Below are 24,037 nucleotides of genomic sequence, written 5' to 3'. Positions count from 1 at the left end.
CTAAGGAGCAATCCAGGTCATGTGGAGAAAATGGAACACCTCTCCCTGTAGAGATCTTCTGACACCAGCAGTTAGACCAAGAGTGAACACTAGGACCTGCTAAGCTCTTCTGCTAAGACTGCACGGTCAGAGTCAGGTTTGAGGGGGTAAAACCAAGTGTGGAAAATTCCACATGGTAACATTCACTGAGGATGCTTGGCAGCTATATTTGAATACAGAACTTTATTAGGAAAATGGTAGGTGAAGATACATCACTTTCATCGATAATGACTTCAAAGTAGAAATGGCTTCTCAAATAACTGTCATATATTAAAAATAAGAATAAGAAAGCACACGCTGCATATAGGAAGCTGCCTTCTCCTGGACCGTTTTCACATTATCTGGGAGACAGAACTGAAACAAAATACAGTATTCACCACACACAACACTGAACCCATCGCTGCTTAGACACTGCTAGCCCGTCGAGGTTGGCAACTTTGCTGAGTGGGTTTTGGGAACTTGGCGAGGGTAGAAGTCTGCTGGGGGAATTTGGAGGATTCTATGGAACATTTTGAAGAATGAGATTACCTTAAAATGGGCCAGGGTAGCTGTTTGGAGAGAATGCATCCCTGGCTCTCATCCAGCTGAAAAGGGTGCACGGCCTGGGGATGACTGACTTCTGGGAGGAAGCCCCTGGTGACACCACTGAGATAATCACCCATGAGAGGATAAACAGAACCCACTGGAGAGGCCCGAAAGGCCTCAGGCCAAGTCCCTCAGAGGAATGCAGCCCCTTGCCCTCCAAACCCTCTCTCAAAGCCGATCAGGCAATGAACCAGAGGGCTCTTTACCCCTCGGCTGCACTTCCTTGCTAAAGTCCCACTGTCCTCGGGAGCCAGCAGCAGTGTATAAACACAGGGTACAAATCTGGGTTTCAACACAAAGCAGACTGTATGTCTCCACCCCTTTCCCTATCCAGATGCAAAGGCTTGTAACAGAGGGACTGGCTACCTGGCAGGTTGCTTGGCGCCCAAGGGAATTCTGGCAGCCCCAGGACCAGCAGGGACAGCTAGGTGCCCTGGGTCAACAGCCATTCAAGGACTGCTGTGCTTGTATTTTGAAAGCAAGAGAATGGGGGATTAAGGTAGGGAGAGACTTTTCCGATGTAAATGTCCTATTTAAATTCGGATTTGCTTTAAGCAGGCTGTCTCCATCTAGAAACTGACTGTCAGCGGAGGAATTGATACACAAATCCGGCTCCCTAAAGTTTCTACCCTTCTCTTTTTCCTCACTGTGAAGGAGACTTTGAAAGGATCCCTAACTGGAGTGAAGATGGAAGGCTGTATTTGTTTCCTCCCAAGCAACACCCTTCAAAGCTTGGATTAGATGCAAAGTGGCTGGTGCACAGCAAGCCAGTGTGTGGTTTCTATTCCAGGGTTGAAAATAATTCGCTATCCTCCTGAGGATCCAGCTCTGCAGCTAGCCCTGTGCTCCTCATCGCAACCTGCTCAACAGTTTTAGGTTTTTGGGTTTTTGTTCAAATTTGATCAAAATTTTGCTGGTTGGATTTTTCATCTGCTGTAAACTCAACTTAAAGGACTATTTTGTAGAAATCCCCCCACCACCACCACACACACCCCACTAACAATTCTACAGAGTATTCACTCTCAAACACCTGTTTTTGAAGACTATCTTTCTGTAGCTTACTTCCCCGTCTTTCTCGAGTGTCCAGCCAGCTGGCTGCCACCCTCCTTCCTTTCCTTACTCTGTCTGTTTTGTTTAAGGAACTAGAGACTGGCTTCTAATTGGGCTTTTGTCAAAGTGGCAGTGAACTTGCATTAAAAACTGCAGAGGACAAAACTCCTGGGGCCACGCTTCCCAGAGCGGCACCAATCCCACCCTTCGGCTGTCTTGAGGAGAGGTAGGTAGTTCACCCCCTTTCCAGGGAAATGCCTGCCCATCAGGGCCCAAAGCCGATGCTCTTAGTGATTGACTTTTAAAATTAATTGAAAAGAATTGAGACCTGTTACTCCTCAACAGAAGAATGCATTTGGTTCCAGGAAGGTAAAACCCCACAGTTTTAAGCTAACAGTTATGGAAATATGGAGGCTCGAGCTAAGCACTGTTGCAAACCACCTTTCTTTGGGCTTTGTGTGTCTAAAATGGGCCCCCTGAGAAGGGAGACAGCAGGGCTCTTTCCATGACTACAACCTGGACCTCGGGGCCATCACCTCACACTCAGCCTTTGCATTTGGGTTAGAGACAGTGCACAGACAAGACATCGATCATGAGTGAGAAGGACATGAACAGGGGGTTGAAGAGACAATATTCCAAACAAGACATAGATGCGCGCAGGGTAGGGGCGGGGGGAGAGACACCAGACATTGGCTTTTCCTTCTTGCTGTCCCATTTGAATAAAGGATTTCATCTCGAGAGTCCTTTTTCAGGGTCATGGAGACAGTCTTGCGGACACATGGCGATGAATGGATGGATGGATGGATGGATGAGACAGAATGATGAGCATGGTGGGTTGAGGAGGACAGCGTGGGATGAGGGTGAAGCTCACTCTTCCCTGGCCTCACGTTCCTGCCTCAGCTTGGGAAAGCCCTGCAGTCCTTGGGGGGTGGGAACACCCAGTTCCTATTCAGAAGAATGGGTGAGCCTCCTGCCTCAGCTCAAAGGACAAACCTGGGGAGCCACTACTCAGAGAAGGTCCTCCAAGGGAAGGATACCAGAACAAAGGAAATAACATAGTGGCCTTGGCCTGTCACCAATGACGTTGGAAAATCAGGCTAAATGAAAAAAAAAAAAATCACCATGTATCTTGCTACATAATAAAATGTGAAAGTACAGCAAAACTGTGCAAAGCAAGTCCCTTGCAAACGGCTTCAGCCCTGCTCAGGAGCAGAGGAAGTGGCTATGGGCCCTTCCCTAACACTGACTTCAGACCTAGGCTCCTCCTGTAAGTTCCTCGGGCGTCTGACTCACACCTCTCACATCTTGAGCCTCCTGTTGACAAGAACAGAGGAGACACATTAAGGCAGTTTCTCACCACATGCCTGGGATGCTGCGTGCGTGGCCTAGCGCTGAGCCACAGGCCCTACTCCTTAGTTCAGCTCGCAGCCACCGATCTTCCTTCCGAGGCCTGAGAGAGCGGGAGAGCAGGGAAGGGCACAGCCGGGGCGGCCGCTGAGGATCTGGATGGTGGCGGGAAGCAGAGAAGATGGGTGAACATGTCAAGCACAGGGTGAGGCAGACACACACTGGCACAGATGGCATGGTACAAGGAGCACATGACAAGGCGCACCGCCTTAACCTTAGGACACCGGTGCTGAGACTATGCATTGGCCCTAACAGCAGCAGGTGCCCAGTGTTCCTGGGCATCCCCAGGCCTCAGAACTCCAAGAGAAGAGGCCATTCCCATAGCATTCATCAAATAATCACTCTTCCTTGAAATCTCTTGGCTGGTTCCACACCACCAGAAGAGGTCTTGGTGCTCAGGAGGTGGTCTCTGGAGCTGCAGGTCCTTCCGGAAGGCGTTTATGCTAGACAGTGTAAGGACTACCCCTCTCACCTGCCTGAGAAGTCGCAGGAGCACATCCTACTTCAACCCATCCTTAGATGAAATCAGCTTCCCAGGCATTTCCATGAGGACTCTGTCCAGTGGGCTGGGGTTGCCCACCAGACGAGCTTCATAAGCACAGAGGGTTCCCTGGAGCTTGCTGTGCCTCCTAAGAAACAGTCTGCACAGACAGCTCTGCTAGGAGTGAGAGACGAATGGTTGGGAGGCAGAGTCCATGGGCATTTCAGAAAGTGGTCTTCCAACTCAGGGCAGCCTCAGTTTGGCCTTTGGTTTCTAGGGGCCAACAGTTCTTCCCAGTGTCCGGTAAGGGTGGGGCATCCCTTTCTAAGCAGAACTATGGCTTGAGCACAGATCTGGCCTCCAGAAGCGTTTTATTAATAACAGGAAGGGTCCAGATGAGGCCACTCAGACGAGACTGTAGCCGGCTGCCACAGGACAAACAGTAGCCCTGGGCTTGAAAGGTGCCCACCAATAGTCCAGCCTGCTATCCTCAGATCTGAGGAGAAGATACAGGGTAGGAGAGCTGTCCAGATAAAGGGTAAGAGCTGGTAACACGGGTCTTCCCTGAATCCCCCTAGCAAGACTCTTCCTCAGCCAGGACCATGAAGGGCTTTATCTGTTTAATGCTAGAACCTCTAAGGAACATAGAACTTAGGAACCCAAGAGGGCATGACACACAGGGCCCTGGGCCTTCCTTCCCCTGCAATCCATTTAACACATCTTCAGATCATTTCTTCTTTCTGCACCAATTATGAAAATTATACCCAGAGGTCTGGGGTACAAGATGTGTGTGTGTGTGTACACATGAGGCAAAGAGGAAGGTGAAGAAAAAAGTCCTTTTCCAAAACACTACTAAAATCAGAGCCTTGCCTTCTAATTCAAACTGGCAAAAGACAAAAACAAACAAACAAACAAACAAAAACAGACAAATATTGCCAGGTGAGGGTAGTGGATTGGGATAGTAGATAATTCCAGAGCTTTAACCCAACTCACAGAAGGCAGAAATCTCTCAGGAGTGAGGATGGAGACCGTGGTGCCCAGACAGCACACCATCCCAGGGATGTTGGGACCAAAAGTGGGGAAGGACAGACTAAGAGTCCCTGAAGCTGCTGGTCCTTCAGAAAGTTCCAGAGCACATCTATCCTCCCCACGAGAGACCCGTTTAAAGACTCTAAAGTGAATTGTCCAAAGAAAAGATTTCCTGAGAAGCAGCTGACATGTGTTCTGAGATTTCATCCTTTCTGCGTCTCACCCAACACAGTCTGCAGAAACCCTTCTGGACTGGAGTCAAAGCTGCTCCCACAGGCAGGGCAGCAGGGCTGAAGGCTGCAGGTATTTGGAAAAGCTGCGGGTGGGCCTGAGAGCAAGTCAGTTACCACATGTCCCGAGAAGGCCACAAGGGGCAGTGTGGCCGAGGGGAAGGCACTTGCCCTTTCCTGGCTAAGCAGACCACCCTGGCCTTCATGGGATTGTAGGTGTGAGCCTTGTGAAGTCCTGGCCAAGGGGGCTCAGCTCGGGGCAATGCTGCCAGGCTAGGCAGCTCCTCTTTGGCTTAGTCTCCACCCCAGTCTCTGCACATCTTTCTTCATAGCTTTAGCAGACAGAGCAGGGCCTTATGAAGCACATAAATACAGCAGCTGGTGTGGCCACCAGGGCAGGAAAGCCTAAGCACCCGCCCCGGGGTATGGGGTCTGCCCCCGAAGAGGGAAGAGTTTACCGTCAGGTTTGAGCACCTGCCCGGAGTGTGGGGTCTGCCCCCGAAGAGGGAGGAGCGAGTTACAAAGCGCCAGAGCAGAGCGCACTGCGGTCCATCGGCAGGAAGCGGGGAACTAGTTTTTCCTTTTCTGGGCAGCCTTTCTCTTCTTCTGTCGCTTCTTTTTTCCTATCTTTTCTTTTTTCCCCACTTTTTCTTCTCTGCGCCCCCTTAGATAAAATTAGTAGAACCATTAATCACATTGCAACATAGAGGAGTGTATCTATCTCAGTTCCCACAATCTTCATTCAGCATTGCCTTCCGAGTCGATTTAGCTCGGTCTTTGAGTTTGAGGCCTGGAGGCCACTTGGCAAATGTGGTTCACAAGCAATTTATCAAAGAAAACCAGATACTTTCCCCACCCCAAAGTTAAACAGGGGTGCCCTAACCCTATGACCCGGGAACCGCTTACAGGGACTGCCAGTTTGTCTGGCTGGTCCTGGTTTTGAGCATTCCTACCAAAGCTCATCCATCCTGAGACATAAATGCACATCTCAGAGGGCAGGGAAGGAAGCTCTGGGCCTGCCTTCCCTTTCAATGCAGAGGTGAACTCTGCCTTCACTACAAATCTGCATTTCAAATTATACAAAGCAGGGGAGGTGGAGGCCACGGGCTCAGGCAGCCCTCCAAGAGAGGAGGGGGAGAAAGGCAGGATGATTGATCCCACTTCTCTTTTCTGGATGCTGGGGAGCATCCCTAGGGATAACTGAGATTGTTCTAGAGAGCTAAGGAGAAGGATGGTTAGCAGAGTTTTTATTAGAGCAACTGGTTTGTGACTGTCACATTAAAATGATTCAAGCTGAATGGTATTTAATGATTTATGGGGTGAGGCCACCTGTTCCCACAAAAGCCTGATATTAACATGGCCCAGAGTCATGGGATTTTTTTACATGGGAAAATAGGAAAGCTTGATATTACTGGAGTTGAGTCTGGGGATCACATGAGGATGTTAGGAGAACTGAGGAGAAGGAGGAGGAGGGGAAATTAGTGAGTCAAGTATTATTCATTAGAAAACTAGCTTGGGTTAAAAAAAATACACAAAAACTTTCACTGCAGAGGCAGCCTGTTCATGAGACAAGCCTGCCTCAGTGTCTGTCGCTCACCAGGACTGCAGGGCAGCCCACAGCACCTGATCAGCAGGCACACCTGTTTTTCTCCATCTTCAGAAATGTATGTGCACTCCATCTAACAACTAGTAGATTTTATTTCAGGTAAATAAATTCCCACATACGGTAGGAGGTTTACAGCATGAAACAATTAGCATTTTATTGCTAGTGCATATAATGTCACAGTTGATACAATTTCATTCCAAGTGGAAAAATACACCGTGGCTGACACCGGAAAGCTACAATACATTTATATGTCATATATATTTCTTTACAAGTTGCCAGTAGCTCAAGATCATAGAGATATCTACTGGCATTACTATGGCTCCACTTCAAATATATGAATTGACTACAAATATATTCTGAAATACATTTGTCTTCCAAAGAAACATAAAAAGTGCACAAAAATATATGTAAAAAAATGCCTTGTAAATAGTTACCAAAAACCACCAGGGCCGTCTGTGATCATAAGAATGTATGCAAGTTTTATCTTGTCTCCATTTCTGATTGGAACCCAGAATCCCCACTGTGGCTTCATGGCAAGATTCTGGCTTATTCGTTATTATTATTATTATTATTATTTTCATCACTGATATTCGATCAGAGCCCATAGAGCCACTGTTGAAATATATAGGACTCAGGGACAATTACCAAAGTCCAAATCCTCATTTAAACTTCCGTTTATGATTAATTCTCAGACTTGTGTTTTGTGGGTAAATCTAGGCATGTTCTCACATTATCCAGGATGGTCTGGCTCCATTCTACAGGAGGCCAAAGAAAAATCTCACAAAGGGCCCAAGTGAGAGGAAAGCAAAGGGAAGAGAGGGAGGGGGCACCCCACATCACTCTCCTCCCTTCCATTGCAGCATTGGTCCGTCAGGCTACAGAGGTGAGAAGCGGAAGTCAGATGAAGCATGCGTTTGGAGGCAAGCAGAGAGCAGGAACGGCTAGGAAAGGGTCTCTGAGCACAGCTTCAGGGATCACTTCTAAAGGAAGCTTCCCGACCCTGGCACTGAACTGGATAAAGGAGCCTCCCTCTGCCGGATCTTGTGTTGACTCAGGACAAGGCATCTGTCGAGGAGCGCCCCCTGCAGGACAAGCCCTGCAGCGTTCCTCGGACTCTGCTCTGGTGGAAGGTTTCTCTCTAGGGCTCCCTGCAAAGCCACCGTCTATAACTGTGCCCAGAGGCCCCAGGGCAAAGAGAAGCTCCAAAGCAAACTGAATACAGCCCTTGAAGTAATCACTGCTTTTTAAAATGAAGATGAGGATGAGGAGAATGGGGATGAAGCTAACTGGTTAGGGTAATACAATTCCTTAGAAAAACCCCAGTTATAAAAGCTCCATTGTGCACGGGCGAGGGCAGGGATGAATATAAGCTGCAATATCGTACCATATGCTATGGCGGAGTGTCTTTATGCTGGCAAACCTTAGCATGACCCCAGTCAGTGCTGTCCCGCCGGCCATCCTGGCCAGGGTTCAGGCCCTCCTCCCCACCACTGCCCTTGCATCTCCCACGGATGTCAGCCTTCCTCGGGGGTCTACTGGAAAGTCCTTTGGGCTGTTGTGCTTACTTGTTTAAAGCTTTCTCCAGGTACTCTTGGATCCACTTTAATTTCGGGTCAATGCACACTTGTCTGTTGTTGTTCTTCAGCCGTGCACTGCCAAAACACAAGGGGAGAGACGCTGTACAGCCAAGCGGGAGAAAGCGATCCTGTGGGCTCACCCAACACACCCAGCTAAAGGTCCTCACTGCAGGGCCCAGCTGCTGCTCCCGGAAGCTTCAGTTTTGGAAGACATAGCACTTGAATCGTGTTGGGACCACCACCGCAGAGTTAGGGACGTGCTAAGGATGTCTCCCAGGGGACACAGAGAAGAGACCACAGTGGAGGCATTTGAGCTTCTGGCCAAGTTGGAGCTTGGCAAGTGAGGAAAGCTAAAGGAAAAGGAAGGACGAATATCCCACAGGAGTCAAAGTGCCCAAAGGGTGTGGAGGAAGAACCACCCAGAAGGCGCGGATGACTGATATCATGGTGGGGGGGAGGTCTTGGAAAATTCTGGAGAGTGCCAGAAGCAGCCTAAGAACTTTTGACAGAGCACCTTGATAGTACATGGGACAACCTTAAAGGTAGCTCTGGAGGAAGACGGCAGGAGTCCAGAAGGGGAGGAACAGGGCAGTTCAGGTGGGCAAGGAGCAGTCTAGACAAATTGTCCAATGGTTGCCTGAGCGCGTTTACAAGTTCACAGAATGCTTCAAGGTCTTAGCTTTGTGGATTTGTTAATTGACGCCGTGTTCTTTCTCCCATCCCTAGAACTTCCTAATGGGCAGATGAACCGGTGAGCTTAGCTCTGGTTATTTTCCATCAAGTCCTGGATGCCAGATAATTAAAAAACCAAAACCAAACAAAAACCAAAAGCAACCAAACAGAAACTACGGGAGACGACTCCTCTCCAGCTGGTGAACTGTCTTCTAGGAAAAACAAATGCCTGTTCAGTGTCCTAGGGACAGGTAACCCTCTTCAAGCAGGCTGCCCTGCAGTTGACCAGTCGTTCAGAGGGATGTAACTTCAACAGGGATCAGGGGTGTCAGTCTGGATCCTGCCATTTATTAACTTAGTGATCACCCAGAATCAATAGTTGTATTTGACCCTCTAAGTTCAAGGGCCCTTCCCGGGACAGTGCACCAGCACAGCCTATTCAAACGTAAACTCATCATCTTTAAAATCCCTTTCTCGGGAGAGTATTGTATTTTAATCAAAACAGCAAAAATAATATTCATCATCTAGGTCTCTAAAGCCTACTGTACATAACACAGCAGCGGAGGCTGGAGAGGAAGGCTGATGAGCACAGAAAGTCTGAAGCAGTCACCGTTGGGTGACAAAGCCGTCAGGCTAGCATTGCTCCAGCTGCTGCATCCTTATACTGTTGTTAGTGTTGAGTCTCCCGAGGATGGGAACCCCTGCTGGGGGGCAGTGAGCAGGACAGACTAGCACAGGACACATCTCTGCCAAGTCTACCAGACTCTGAGTGAGATATTCACATCATTTATACCTTTTTTGGGCTTTTCTTATTTCCCAGGTAAATTTAAATCAAATACTGGCAGCTACCATCACACTCCAGCAAACTCTAAAACTCTAAAACAAAAATGACCTCTGAGCAAGTGAGTGCAAGTGAGTAAAACTGAACCCCCCCCCCCCCCGTGCCATCCGGGTCTTGTAATTTTTTTTTCTATGTGAGAAAGGATTAACTTTGGACACCAGAACCTTGAAACTGACAAGACAGACCCAACTGTCAGCTGAGGGCTGACCTCCATCAAGTCCATGGCTTTTTCTGTAGAGAGGCGGCCCACTGTGCTGCAAGAAACAGCTTGGAAAGCAAGAGTGAGAAACACTGAGGACATCAGGGCTCTGGGGAACAAAAGTATCCTTTGAAACCCATGTCTGATGGCATATCAGTGTCCCCGTGGTGGTGGTGGTAACAGCTGCCCCTAGTTATGCCAAGTCCGAGGCTTCTATACCATGCTCCTCTTTGGGGGATGGCGGCTAGGACTTACACAATCTGAAGGGCACAGTTTGGAGTGTTGAGGATTTTCAGATGCTTGACGTTGGCTCTGGCGATGTGGCTCTCGAAGAACCGGCAGGGGCATCGGTAGCTCAGGCTGACTGGTTTACCTAGAGGAGGTGTAGAGAGAAAAGTGGGGCCAGTCATTATCTGCCTGGTGCAGGGGGTTTGGTGGCTCTTGTGGGGAAGACTCAGGAACATCAGCAGGAATGGTTACAGAAAGTTTCTTGCAAAGACCATCCCCTCGGCCAGGGATCACAGTGAGATCTGACTGGGCTCAGCCTCTAAAGGACAAAAGGACCCAGGAGAAGTGGGGTGGCAGAGTTCTGGGCTCCCTTGTGGCCCTCTGGTGCAGGCCTGGAGGTGGGGGGCTTCACTTCTACCACCTGCAGTTTTCCCTCCTCCCACTCACCCTATCCTAAGCCCTGGAAATCACAAAAGAATCCAGAGGGGAGGACCCGGATTTACCTTCTATCCAGCTTTTCCCAAAAGCTGGGGTCAACCGTGGCTTTTATGGTCACTACCTGGATGCCTAGGCCTCCTGGATCCTATTACCAGCTTTGTTTGCCAATTCACCAATTTGCAAAATGCTATAATTGACACTCATTAGTGTAAATTAGCAAGGGGCTCCTTTAGAACCCCCCCTTAAGAACCACCCTTTAAGTCTAGAATTGCAAACCCTGAGGACTGCTGGATTTGTAGCTGCTCCCCCAACAACAGGGTTTTATCCTAGCTCTACTGAGCATCCCCAAATGTTTCAATTTATGGGTCTTTTCACCAAAGTTTAAAAGTATGACTGAGAATAGTTAGCCCCAGGATTTTAAGTTTGCTTATTTAGAGTTCCAGGAGACTTCTGGGTATTCTGAAGTTCACTGCCTTTGGGAAGCAGCTGGAGAAGTGGACCGAATTAAATATATGATGGGATTATCTTCTTCTGCAAGCATTATTTAGCTAAGGGATGCATGCCCCAGGAAGGGTAGTGTCTTTAGACTCTAAAGCATAGGAAAACCAGACTTCAGGTACAGACCAAAGTCTAATCCAGCTCTGCTGCCACCCTGGACTTGGGAATCTAGAGAGCTTGGCTTAGGGAACCAGGGGTCCATTCAATCTAACAAGCCTGGCAAGCCTGCTGCTCTGGGTTTAACCAAAGAAGCCTCCGGTGTCTACTATCTAGCTTCTGAGTTGGAGTAGCTGATGGGAAAAGACAGGAACCACAGCAAGGTTAGCCGTGCTGCAACTTGAGGGCTGTGTAAGATCAGAGGGCACACAGGCACTAGGAGGTAAAAAAGTTCATTCGGGCAGCACAATGGGGTCCTGCCTAGAGAACAGGTCTGATCCAGACACTGTCAACAATCCGACTCTTCCTAGGGTCAGAATATGTTGAGGGTGAGACAACTTTTACTCTGGATAATTGCACTCCAACCTTGAGGACCTGAGTCCTACATTCTTGCCCCATACCTAACTTGCCAGAGGCTGTGACCCTTGCAACATCACCAGCTCATTCAATTATTAATGCCCAAATCAATGTGCTCCATGACGGGGCACTGGGGGACCAGTGGGAAGGCTCAGCCTCCCGGGTGTTCTCGGTAACAAAAAAAAAAAAAAAAAAAAAAAAAAAAATCGAAACTGCCTTTCATTTCTTTTTTTTTACTACTCCGATCAGCAACTGACTATTCTTTTACAGAACATTTCCCTCGGACTAGGCAACTCCAACCATTCCCGTACCCCGTTGTCACAGGGAAAGAACCCAAACGAACGAGTTGGTGTACTTGGGCAGCATTTAGAGCTCAGTCTCACCAAGAGCCCCGACTGTCCCTCAGTTCTCTCCAGGAAACACCACTGCGGAGGAAGGCAGGGGATCGACTAGTAGGATTTTGTTTTGTGTTCAGAGGCAATGGTTTGTTTTGTTTTGCAGCAACGGTGTCTTGTAACAGCGCTGAGAGTTTTCTCTTCAGTGTCAAAAAAAGAAAACAAAATGAAAGCCCTTTCCCAGTGAAAGAAGACACCACCCTGGGTCTGGGAGACTGAACTCCGCTGCAGCTCTCATTCCAGAGCTGAGGACTCCGGGGCTGGCTACAAAAGCGCCCGTTTGCAGGTGTGTTTGGGGGTTGGGGAGAGGTGTGCATATAGCTTGGGTAACTGCTGAGCCTTTGTCTAGTGACCCGGGTAAGAAGAAAAAGGGGCAGTGAAGAGACGCGTGCTCAGGTCCGCGTCGCTACGGACCAACGAACTGTGCAGAAGCGCGGCCCTGGCTGGCAGCGCGAGTTCAAGAGCTGCGCTGCGCTGCTGGTGGCCCTGAGCCCCTCGAGGGTGCTGTAAGAGAACACGCTACACCCGCAGGGGACGAAACTCAGCCTCACCACTGAACCTATAGCCAAGCCATGCACTTCGAGCTACTTGACCGGTCTTTGAGAGTTTGCTGACACACGCACCACCCGAGTGAACCTCTTGCACGGTCAACTCCGGGACCGCGCTGCCCTTCGCCTCTGGAAACATCTGGGCGCCGGTAGACACTAGCTGAGTGCAGCTGGCGCGCTCCGGGGCCCAAGCCCCGGACACAATCGCCCACGCTTCCATTCCGCGCCGAACCCACTCTTGCCCAACAATCCTGCGGGTCCTCCCCTGCAGCCCTCTCTAGGTCCTATGGCCGCACTTCGCAGAGCACAAAACCTCGGTGCGACCCGTGGGACACGGGAAAGGGCACCCGGTGGGAGTGCGCCCTGCAAAGTGGACTGCCCCAAGTTCGCTTGTAGTGAACGGCGCCGACCGAGTTCTTTCTCCGCGACTTCGGCGCGGGCAGAGGAACCGCGGACCCGAAGGAGCTCCGGCGCAGAGCTGCGAGCCTTTCCCGGGCCCGGCCGCGGATTGCACTCACCGTCACTGATGCAGAGCGCGGCCAGCACCAGGGCCAGCACGGCGACGACCTTGGCGTCCATGGCGTGGGCGGGAGGGCGCGCCGGAGGCTGCAGAGCTGGACAGCAAGAGGACACCGAGGTGGACCGAGAGTGAAAGTGCGGCAGCGGGAGGCGAGCGCTGGGCGCTTTAGAGGCGAAAACCAGGCGGGGCGGGGCGGGGCTCATCAAGGGGCGGGCCTGGAGTGTGGCTGGGGTCTCTGACGCGCATCCCCTGCGGAGCAGCCGCCCTTCCAGTTCCCTACCTACCCACCCCCTTCTTGGCGCCCTCAGTGTCCGCGGCTCCGCTGGGTGCTGAGACCTTTGATCTTCCCAGTCCCCAACTTGGGCGGGCTCTTTGGACCTGAATTGTAAAGAGGCTGGGTCGTAGAGCTTAATGCTCCCATCCTGCAGATAGAGAAACTAAGGGGCTGTCAAAGGCACAAGCCGTGAAATAAGAACCTGAGAGACGAAACAGTCTGTTTCGCCGCATCCAAAAGTTGCCAGAGTACCCTTTCTTTCGTGCCAGGAACTTAAGCTGACCCACCTCATGTCCAGGGTGTCTGTGCCGCAGTGGACTGCTAGGCTTAGGGCAACGTGGACCAATCTACAGTTAGAATAACTTGGATTCCCAGCCAAAGTCTCACTACAGTCATTCCCGGGAAGATGCATTCTAACGTAGGGCTGCGCTACCGAGCAAAGAGACCAAACAGGTCTCCCAGAGATACTCAGTATCGTGAATTTTCTTTGCCACCTCCCCTCTGTACCCCTATTCTCTCGACTGGGGGTGGGTGGATGGTACGAATAGTGGGTGGGTGATTACAACTCTCACCCTGCAGAATGGAAACGGAGGAGAAATGACTGGGTCTCACTCCCGCGAAACGTCCTGATTCTCTGTGCTTGGTTTTAATGTGTGTTCAGTTAATGGAAGCTGGAAACAACTTCTTAAACTTCAGTGTTTCCTGCCTTTCCAGAAGAAAGTCCAGTGTTCTAAAAAGGACCAAAGAGTTCCCTAAGGCCCCGCTCCCTAAAACCCTGCTTCAGAAAGTGGTCATTGGCGCTTTACAAATAGACCCATTGGTGTTCAGCCCTGCCAATAGATCGTTGTGTTCCACTCTGGTCAACCAAAACAACCCCAACCCGGGTGTGGGGAGACACGGGGGAGGGGGCAGACTGAATCTTGGAGGGCTAGAGGCTTTGGGCAGCGTCCTTTGGACCTTCCACTGCCACAGGCAGTGTTGGCCATGCTTCGACCACTTTTCCCACATAGCCAATTAGCGATTTGGATTCTGTTATCATGTTCACCCAAGGGAGTGCACAACAGAGACTTGCCTCTGTCTCAGGGCAATCTGGGAATCATATTTGTGAAGCAGTGGCCAGGACCTTTGGGCCTGGGGCTCCACCTAGGGACTAAAGAAGGGTGGAGAAGGTCAAGAGGAAAATGTTCCAGCCATGAGAGTATCTTAAACAATTCCGCTAAGCACTTTGCATCCATTCATTTGTCAGACACACTTTAGGGACTCAGCTTCAAATCTGGAACCGCGCCGACCTGGTCCCTGTGTTTAAAAAGTAGCATTTCAGAGAAGGCAGCCATCCATTTCTACCGGCTTTTGCGCTATCCTGAGCGTTCAGTATGCTAAACTCTGAACTTGCTGGCCCTGTTGTACTGCAGGATCGGCAGAGGCTAGGCTCCGGCGCCCTCTGGTGGTCTTATCTCCCATGCTCCAGTAATCCGAGATCAAGCGCTTGGGATACCTGATGCCTGTAAAACAGTAAAACAGTAAAAAAAAAAAAAAAAAAAAAAAAAAAAAAAAAAAGACCAGATGCTCCTAGGCAAAAGCTCTGAGCACAAAAACTTGTCTGATGCTCCCATTCAGTACATCTCTGAGGCAAGGCAAACCTCTCCTGTAAGTTTGTCCAAAGCAGGTAGGTGTCCAGATCTCTTGGTGTTTGCTATGAAATCGGGAGAGAGGGACCCACTCACAGCCAAGGAGTGAGGGTGGGGGGAGGGGTGTCCTGTGCAGGCTAAGAGCAAAGCAGAGGCCAACAAAGACTCTGGCAGACTGAGGCTCCAGAACAGAAGCCGATGCGGGCCACATCTGTCCCTACCCTCCAACAAGCATTCACTAAAATACGTTCAGTAGGTCCTCCTACGATGAGCTAGGCATGCACTAAGAGTTCGAAATATTTAAGAGAAAAAAATCCCGGGGTAGGGAAAGAAGGAGATGTTGAGCAACATAAAAGCCAGCCATCTAACATAAGTCACATAAAACATAAAACGCCAGTGAGTGGAGCCACCGCAGTAAGCGCTTAGGATTCAAATAGGGTGGCCAAGGACCTGGATTTTAGATTTTAAAAAAGAAAAAAGAAAACTCTACGATTTTACACTTGGTGAATGATTTTTATTTAAAACCATGTCCACTTTAGAAGACTCCACAAAGAAAGAGATGCGGGGTGGGGTGGGGTCGTGGGGGTTGGTCATAAGCCTTTTGAATTTTCTCTATGCTCAACCAAAGAAGTATCTCCCAAGCTTGGGGCTACCTTTGTTTATGCAACAATCTCTGCTCGGTTTCACCCAGTTCCTCTGTGGGAAGCCTTGTTTCAGGGAAGGCACACAGGCAGCTCACGTCTCTGTCAAGTCTGCAGGTCTCCTCCACACAGCAAGGGAACAATGGGGGGTGGGGGTGGGGGGGAGGCTGCTGCTCATTGGTCACTATCCCTTGGCCACTACTCCTTGGCTTGTGGTGTAGACTATCCAGAAATCAAGATGGGAGCCTGGAGGCTGACTTTAGAGTTACAAAACAGGCATGTCTGCACGGCCAGCCTCTGGGTCCCTGGTGCAAGCATCTGCCCCTTACCCCTCTGCTTGGCAGCTCCCTGCAAAGTTCACTGGCTAGCCTTCCCAGGTTGGCTTCTCAGGGCACAGTCCTCATTTGCAGTGTAACTGCTAAGATAACTTCTGTTGTCTCTTTCTGAAAGCAATATTATTATGGTCTTTTAAAAAAAGACAGCAATAGTGCACAGCAAGCAGTTGCATCGTGATACTTGCATGCATGCATGTAATGCATCTTGAGGACAGACACTTGCATGTGTGCATGTAATAGGCCTTGATGATATTCACCTTCCTATTAGTTTTATCCCCTCTTCTTCTCCTCACTTCCTCCTCCTTCTTCCGCATGCCCTGTAGTGTCGTGGCTTCCTTTTCTTCTTTTCCCTATATTCCGCATATGAGCGGAAACAGGCAATGCTCATTTTTTATGAGATTGAACGTATGTTCCCTTGCCAATGACATGGTTTCACCTGTCTTTATGGCTGAGTATAACTCCGTTGTGCATATAAACCAGATTACCCACTCATCCATTGGTGGCATCTAAGCTATTTCCATAATTTGGTGGTACAAATATTCCATAATAAAATGAGCCCAGGAAGCACTGGTTTTAGATGTAGATTTATGCATTTTTAAAGTAATATAAAAATATGACCCATACAACAGTTCAAATATCAAGACTGGTCCTATTTTTATATATGATTTTAGTTTTACAAAGCGAGTTGATTTATGCTAACATATGATAAAATGATCTAGGTGGCTGGGGACAGCAAACCTTGAAAATAATATAAAAAGTCCAGAAGTCTTATATTGCACACTGTCTTAGCCAGGCTCTCCATTTAAAGTGAACTATTTGGCTTCAAAGTGGTGAAATGTAAAATTGAAAAGGAAGTCCTCATCGTCCTCACTTATACCTGACTAGGCAGGAAAGAGATGACCAAGGAGTGTGCAGATGCTAAGAAGAGGGTGAGTCCCAGGGGTCCATCCCATAATCAGCCACCAAACCCAGACACTATTGCATACACCAGCAAGATTTTGCTGAAAGGACCCTGATATAGCTGTCTTCTGTGAGGCTTTGCCAGTGCCTGGCAAATACAGAAGTGGATGCTCACAGTCATCTATTGGATGGAACACAGGGCCTCCAATGGAGGAGCTAGAGAAAGTACCCAAGGAGCCGAAGGGGTCTGCAACCCTATAGGTGGAACAACATTATGAACTAACCAGTACCCCCAAAACTCTTGTCTCTAGCTGCATATGTAGCAGAAGATGGCCTAGTTGGCCATCATTGGGAAGAGAGGACCCTTGGTTTAGCAAACTTTATATGCCCCAGTACAGGGGAAAGTCAGGGCCAAGAAGCGGGAGTGAGTGGGTAGGGGAGAAGGGCGGGGGGTGGGGTATAGGGGACTTTTGGGATAGCATTTGAAATGTAAATGAAGAAAATATCCAATAAAAAAAAAGAAGAGGGTGAGTACATGTAAGATCCTTGGGCATCTTTGGTCCTCCCACCCCCATCAGTGCTCCTGGTCCCTCCTCCATGCAAGTCTAATGGGGCTCTCTCAGCAGACAGAAGCTTATGCTGTCCACCTCCCCCTCCCCCCGCCACACACACTGTCTCTGCTCACACAGCTCTGACACCTTGTTTAAATGTCCTACTTGTATGGTAGTGGAGCTGAAGTAGCCAAATGCCCAGAGCCTTGTTGCTGTCCCTTGAACCATTTGTATGCACTCCATCGGTGGTGGGGCTGGGTGGCTTATCAAGTGTCAAAGCACTTGCCCCAGAGAAAGTACTTCAAAAGACAATTGACAAGTCTATTTCTGTAGGACTTGGGCATCCTGGTTCTGGGTCTATCACATTGGGCTTTCACTAAGACTACATTTTCAGTATAAGCCCTCCTAGCTTCCAAGACAAGAAGCTTGGACTGACATGGAAGAATCATCCAGGGAAAATGTCGCAAGTGCATGTGACCACCAGTAAGTCATAGAAACATATATGGGGACATAAATCATTTGTGTGACAGCCATCTAGGGGTCTCTTGAAGGTTTATAGTGAAGACTGAGGCTCAACATGTGCTGAGCTGGCCATGGCTTCCTTGACTGGATCCCAAACTGAAGTTCTTAAAAATCCTCTGCCACCAGGTGGGGAAGGATCCCAGGAAACCTGAGTCAGATAGCACTGAATTCGGGATACATGCATAGGCAGGACCACCTGCAGGGACCACCTGCAGGGAGCACGTATGTCCATCAGACCAGAATGTCTGTCTAACACCGTCCTGCTCAGGATGACCAGACCCTCTAAGCACAAGTATTTGCTAACGCACAGCTAGAACAGCACCTAGATTTAATGTTCTGTGGAAAACTTGAGTTTCTCAGAGTCCAGGCGTGAGGGTAGCCCACTCCAGCTCCCAAGCAAGGAGAATCAGGTCTGGATTTGTTCCACCTCTCCGTGCCTAGCCACCTTGACTTTAGCCAACCTTCCTTTCAGCAGACAGGGCTCAGTAGCTAGGGTAACACTAAGAATCTAAACTGGAAGACAGCAGTTGTACCTCACCAGAGGTATTGATTTCTGTGGTTCTAGTCACCTACAGTCATGGTCCAAAAACACTCGGTGGAAAATTCCAGAAGTCAATAATTTCACGTTCTAAATTGTATGATGTTCTGAATGTGATAAAATCTCTTACCCTATTCGTCATAGCCAGGATCCCAGTCATCACTCGGCCCAGCATATTCACAGAGCATACACTACCTACTTGTCTTTTAGTGCTGCCTCAGTTACAGATGAAAGCCACAGATCACCTTTCCAGGACTTGGTGTTACTCATGGTTTCAGATATCCAGGGTTGTTCTCAGAGCACACTTGCAACTACTGTGTGTACCACGTTCTACTAGCCACAAATCTGAGTGACAGACTGTGAGCTTGGGAGCATGTGTAACACCCAGTCACTCAGTGACCCATTCATGTCCCCTTTGTGTCCTCACACCTGCCATGTGAGATTAGTTCAGTGTTCACTGCTCAACTTGCAGAGTCAGATCTTCCCACTCCTTTTTATTTTTTATTTATTTATTTTTAACTCCGAAGACCTGGGATTTAAATGTAGTTTGCAAGAAAACCAATTTGCTACACAGAAATTCAAGACACCTTTGAATTTCAGATAAATATATGTTGTTTGTTGTTGTTCTTGTTAGAATGTCTTGTGGGGTATGTTTATGCAGAAAAGAATTATTCGTTGTTTATCTGAGATGCAAGCTTACCTATATATCTTGTAGTTTCTTCGGTAAGTCTGACAGAGCTACTTCAGGATCTATACTTTAAGAGATCCCCCTCCCTATGGGCTTTCTGCCCATTCAGAACTTGTGGATAGAAAGAAATAAGAGGCATATTCTTGAATTGTCCACTTTCTCATTGAGGGGATAAATTGAGTTTTATCAAGACAGGGATGCTGATGGTAGTGTGTTGATATTATAGAAGAATGCCCTTTCTCTGTTCCTTTTCTCAAGTTCAAGCAGACATTTGTCCCAGCCCTGGTTCTTACCCTGAGCATTGCCCATGCCCCCCACCCCTCCTCTAGCAGAAATGCAAACAGCCCAGGCACTGACATCCTTTCTGATACAGGATGCTTAAGCTGACTATCGGGAGGAAAAGATGATACCCAGAAAACAGCAGCACATGAATGTATCCTGGTGGAAAGCCAGGGAAAGGGACAAAAATTCCTGGGAGTTGTGGAGGGCTAAGCCTGGTGCTTGCCTGAGCAGTCATTCCCCACTCCCACGTCAGAGAAGCCAGAATTCTGTCCTTGCTTGCTGCTCTTGGATAGAGGGGGATCCTGTTCTCTGTTCTCCACTCCATGTCACTTTGGCGGAACAGCTGGAAACTGTAGTACACAGACTCCTCATAGAACTTTTCAAGGCCAAGTTTGAAGATAGGTACCACTGAGAGCCTGGCCCAAAAGATATGAGTAGAAGATGAACTCTTGAAAATAATCTTTTTCAGCATGTCTTAATTATTCACCTACCTGACCACGTGTCTTAGTTTTGTTTTGTTTTGTTTTGCTGTGACAAAGTACTCCAATAAAATCCACTTAAAGGAAGAAGGGTCCTTTTTGGCCTGGGGCTCCAGGTTAGAGTCCACCATGACAGGGAAGTCCCAGTAGCAGTGGCTTGAGAAGTGATCACTTTATATCCAGGGTGATGTATTATATTTCTTCAACATCGAGCAATAGAATACCCATGCCTGTTCAGCTTTCTCTCCCGGTTTCATTCACTCTGTGGCCTACAAAATGGTACCTTTAATTAAAAATTCAGAATGGCCCCGCTCACTCCAACCAAAACTCAATTCCAAAAATCTCTCATAGGCATGCTTATAACATAATGTGATCAAGACAACTTCATTAAGACTCCCTTTCCCAGTGCCTTTATATTGGGTTAGGTTGACACTAGTGACTTTTACATCATCTCTCTACCCATTCATATATCTATCCATCTATCTACCCAACAATCACCTGTCAATCTAGCCTACTCAACATCTGTCTGCCCATTGACTTACCCATCTGTCATTTCTTCCATCTGTCATTTCTTCATTCATCCATACATAAATACCTTCTCCTTTTACACCTTCATCGGTCTCCACCACCACACACAGCGCTATTTATCTGTCCACTCACCTCTCCATCCTTCTAGCCTTACACTCATGCATAGCCAGCGATTCCACCTGGCTAAGTTTCCATCACCATGTCTCCACTACCCTCTGTTCATCCACTCACTTCATCTACCCATCTATTTACTACTGGTTCTTTCTCCCCAACTATGCCATGCCAGTGACTTTAAGATGTTCTAAACTTAAAAGGCTTTCTCTAAATAAGATACATGTCTTCTGCAACCCTGAACCCAAAGCAAAAAGACAAACAAACAAAACAAACAAAACAAAAACAAACAAACAAATAAAAACAGGTCCGAGAAGATTATAAACATGAAGATCATGCCGCAAGCCTCGGTCTTTTGCGGATTAAAACCTTTACCTTTCATTTTGATGAGGGACTAGTCCTCTCTGAAGGGCAGGAAACAAGGCTGGGGATACCCACCCAGTGAGAGGAATGGTATCTGAACATGCCTCCCTCCCTGGGTTCACTCCCTGAGTTTTCTCCATAAGTTAAAAATAAATAGAGAAAAAGGAAAGAAACAAACCTTTCCATCTCTGTTTACCCTCTGCGTTTAATGAACAGTTGTTAACATGACTGAAACCATCTGATGATTTTTACCAAATGGAAAAATCTCCCTACAGGGGCAATAAAATAAATATTCAGGACAGAGAGAGGCGGTCGTAAAAGGCATTACCCGGTTGTAAACAGAGGCGGGTCGTGGTGATCTATTACCCCTGCCTTGGCAGCTTTCAACAGTTCTGGGATTCCAGGAGAGGATCTGACCCAAGGCAATATTTACTTCTGTGGCTTTTTCGGCAGGTCATTGTGGGTATAATTCTGTCCACCAGTTGACTGGAGTTGAGGTTTTGAGCAGGAAGCCAGAGCCCTAAGCACTCATAACTCAGGAAGAGTAAGGCACCCTTTCCAGGGTGTGCCAAGAAAAGCTCATGGTACCGTCCTGGCTGTCAAGGTGAGGGTCCCACATAACCAGGCCATTGTCAGTGGGATATACAGCTTGTTTGTACTTGGGCAGACGGTACTGATGGCTGACACAGATGTTGGCTGGATTTCAGCCTGGAGGCCCAGCTGCGTTTGGTGTTCTAGTATGCAAATGCATGGCCATTAGATGCATTTTCACTCACAGTCTTAGACTCTTTAAGGATCCCAAACTCTAGAGTGAAGCTTAAACTCACAAGGACAAGAATTATTCCCCAAGGAGCAAGAACTAAACTGGTTCTTGAAGTGGCCACATTTAGTAGCAGCCTCTGTAAAAGCGTCAGTGGGTTCAAATGTTGGACAGAGCAAAATGACCGCACAGATGGACCACACAGTGCTGCCTGCAGAAGCGTGTTTATGCTATCTTCTGAGGCGGCACTCAGGCTCAGAGTGGCAGCTGTGTCTCGGGAGTCAGTCTTGTAGCCTGGCTTTGGTCTTGGCTCTTATCGTTGGCTTTAAGACCCTCATCTCTTGGGTTAGCTTGCTACTAAACCTGACCCACATGATGGAAAAGAGAGGACTTCTGAAAGCTGTCTTCTGGCTACCACATGTACACCGTGACTGTGCACATGTGTACCCATAAATAAGTAAATGTAGCTTAATTTTGTTTAAAGTTCCCTTCCTGTTCCCTGGCCTGGCTGCTGAAATGTTTGGTCGTTGGTGGCTTTGGGTGCAGAAGAGTAGACACTTCCCGATGCTACAGTCCAGTTCAGGATACACTTGTTGGTGTAGATATGAGTCAGTGTATCACAGACAGGCCTTGCTTGGTGGTGAAGAGGGCAGTTTCGTAAACTTAAAGAACTGACTATGAAGAACAAATTGAGCCTGATGTCACCTCAATCTGTTGAATAGTCAGTTGGCCATTGGGTCTGTAGGACATGGAAGCCCAAGTGGGCTGGGACTGGAGTGGGCTAGGACTGAAGCGTGGGACAGATTGCGTACCCAGGTAGGCCATGTCACCAGCTTCCACTGCTCTTTGACAGCCAGAGCCTTCCCAGAACATCCCAGGCACAGTTTTCTAGGCTTCTGAAGATTGAGTTCCTCGTTCCTGCCCTCGCAGACCTGAGATGTTTGTGCCTAAACTCAGACAGAAGTTCTCAGGATGCAATGATTAAGATCAGTGTTGGAGAATTACAGAGGCTGGAGATAGAGGCAGGGTCTGTTGTTTTTTCCCCTGTGGTGTTTCTATAAGCTCTTGGTGTCCCGAAGAAGTGTGGGTATATCTGTTTTTTGTTTACCAACTCCCAATTTACAGCTGACTCAGGAGGCTGATCTCTTTGTGCATTTATCTCTTTTATGGGTGTGTGGTGAGACAGAGTGCTCAACTCTATCTGTATATGAGAAATATGGAGCTCAAGACCAGACCTGAGGGGGGGTTGCCTGAGTAGAGGGCGCGGGAGAGTGATTAGAGTATCTATCGTCTCTTGGGTATGTGGACTCTGAAGGCTGATGCACGGCTGCAGGTCTGTAAGTAGAGAATGTTTCTATCATGGCCTCCAGCATATCTGCCGTTAGTCTGTCAGTCAGATTTATGTGGCTTTAACAGATACCCGAGATAATTACCTTATAAAGAAAAACAAAACAAAACAAAACAAAACAAAACAAAACAAAACAAAACAAAACAAGAAAGCCCGTTGGAGCTGAAGAGATAGCTCAGCGGTTAAGAGTACCTATTACTCTCACAAAGGACCCAAGTTTAGTTCCCAGAACAATGTCAGGTGGCTCACAATTACCTATAACTGGAGCTCCAGAGAAATAGATATCTTTGCCCTCCATGGGTATCTGGCACACACATGTATATACATATATACATTAACATACACATGTGTGCACACACAATTATATATATTCTTTTTCATATGCATGTGTGTGGTGTGTGTGTGTGAAAAAAACCCTTTACTTAGACTCAGTTTTAAAAGTTTCAGTTTATGAGCTGCTCCCCCTGTCATTTTGATGTGGTGAAGAGGCAGTGCATGGTGGAGCAAGCTGTATGTCTGGAAAGAGAAAAAGAGGGAAGAGACCAAAGTCTCACAATTCCCTTCAGTGACTCACGAAATGCCAGATCTCCCTCCGGGCCTCATATCCCTGCCTGAGAAGTAAGAATTTACACATGGAACTTGAGTGAGACATTTAAGAGGCACACTATAGCAACAGGACTTTGGTTGAAAACCATAGACTCTTGTAGGCTTCCAGGGAACCTGCAAACCCCTAAGCCTTCATACTGGGGCTGCTGAAACAGTTGTCCAAGCAACCAGATCCTAGTCTGAGTCTCAGGGTCAACTGGCCTGCCTGCAGCCCAGGAATATTTTATCAATGGCCAGCACCGTACTAGTGTTGAAGAACAGGAAGACCAGTCTGGAGAGAGTAGGAACAGCAGCCCAGGGAGCCGCATTGAAGAGGCTGGGATGTGCACACAGCACTGCTCCTTAGGAAGAAGAGACTGCAGGATAATAGACTTCTGTGCCTCTCTGTAGCCAGAGGGCAGGGCTGACCTGGGGGTGGACCGCCACCTGCTCCTTTCTTTCCCAGGCTGCAGAAGTGAGATGCTCTTCTTGCTTTCCTCTACCTAGCCAGGCCAGGTGTGTGCTTGCCCTAGAACACATCTGGGTCCAGGAGGAAGAGCAGACTGTGAACAGCTGGACCAGTTCTGGGAATGACAGAGGATTGAAGGGGAGAAAGGAACTTGTTTATTCAGGCGGAAATGCTTCTTG

At 48.3% G+C, this 24,037-nt stretch overlaps 1 protein-coding gene across 3 annotated transcripts; it reads right to left on the bottom strand.

Annotated features, from left to right (window-relative positions):
- Window positions 1–202: 202 nt before the first annotated feature.
- Window positions 203–13,036, bottom strand: Cxcl12 (chemokine (C-X-C motif) ligand 12). 3 transcript variants are annotated; one of them, NM_001012477.2, is made up of 4 exons: window positions 12,855–13,036; window positions 9,972–10,089; window positions 7,993–8,079; window positions 203–5,485 (listed from the first exon to the last, which is right to left on the bottom strand). In NM_001012477.2, exons 1-4 carry the CDS (start codon window positions 12,913–12,915, stop codon window positions 5,392–5,394), a joined length of 360 nt encoding a protein of 119 aa, NP_001012495.1. In that variant the 5' UTR covers window positions 12,916–13,036; the 3' UTR covers window positions 203–5,391. The 3 variants fall into 3 exon arrangements, with proteins under 3 accessions (NP_001012495.1, NP_038683.1, NP_068350.1); NM_013655.4 differs by having other exon boundaries at window positions 203–2,988; NM_021704.3 differs by lacking the exon at window positions 203–5,485 and having other exon boundaries at window positions 6,502–8,079.
- Window positions 13,037–24,037: the final 11,001 nt, after the last annotated feature.

This window comes from Mus musculus, chromosome 6 (assembly GCF_000001635.26).
Source record: "Mus musculus strain C57BL/6J chromosome 6, GRCm38.p6 C57BL/6J".
In the NCBI taxonomy this organism is placed as follows: domain Eukaryota; kingdom Metazoa; phylum Chordata; class Mammalia; order Rodentia; family Muridae; genus Mus; species Mus musculus.
This window is presented reverse-complemented; position numbering and strand designations above follow the sequence as displayed.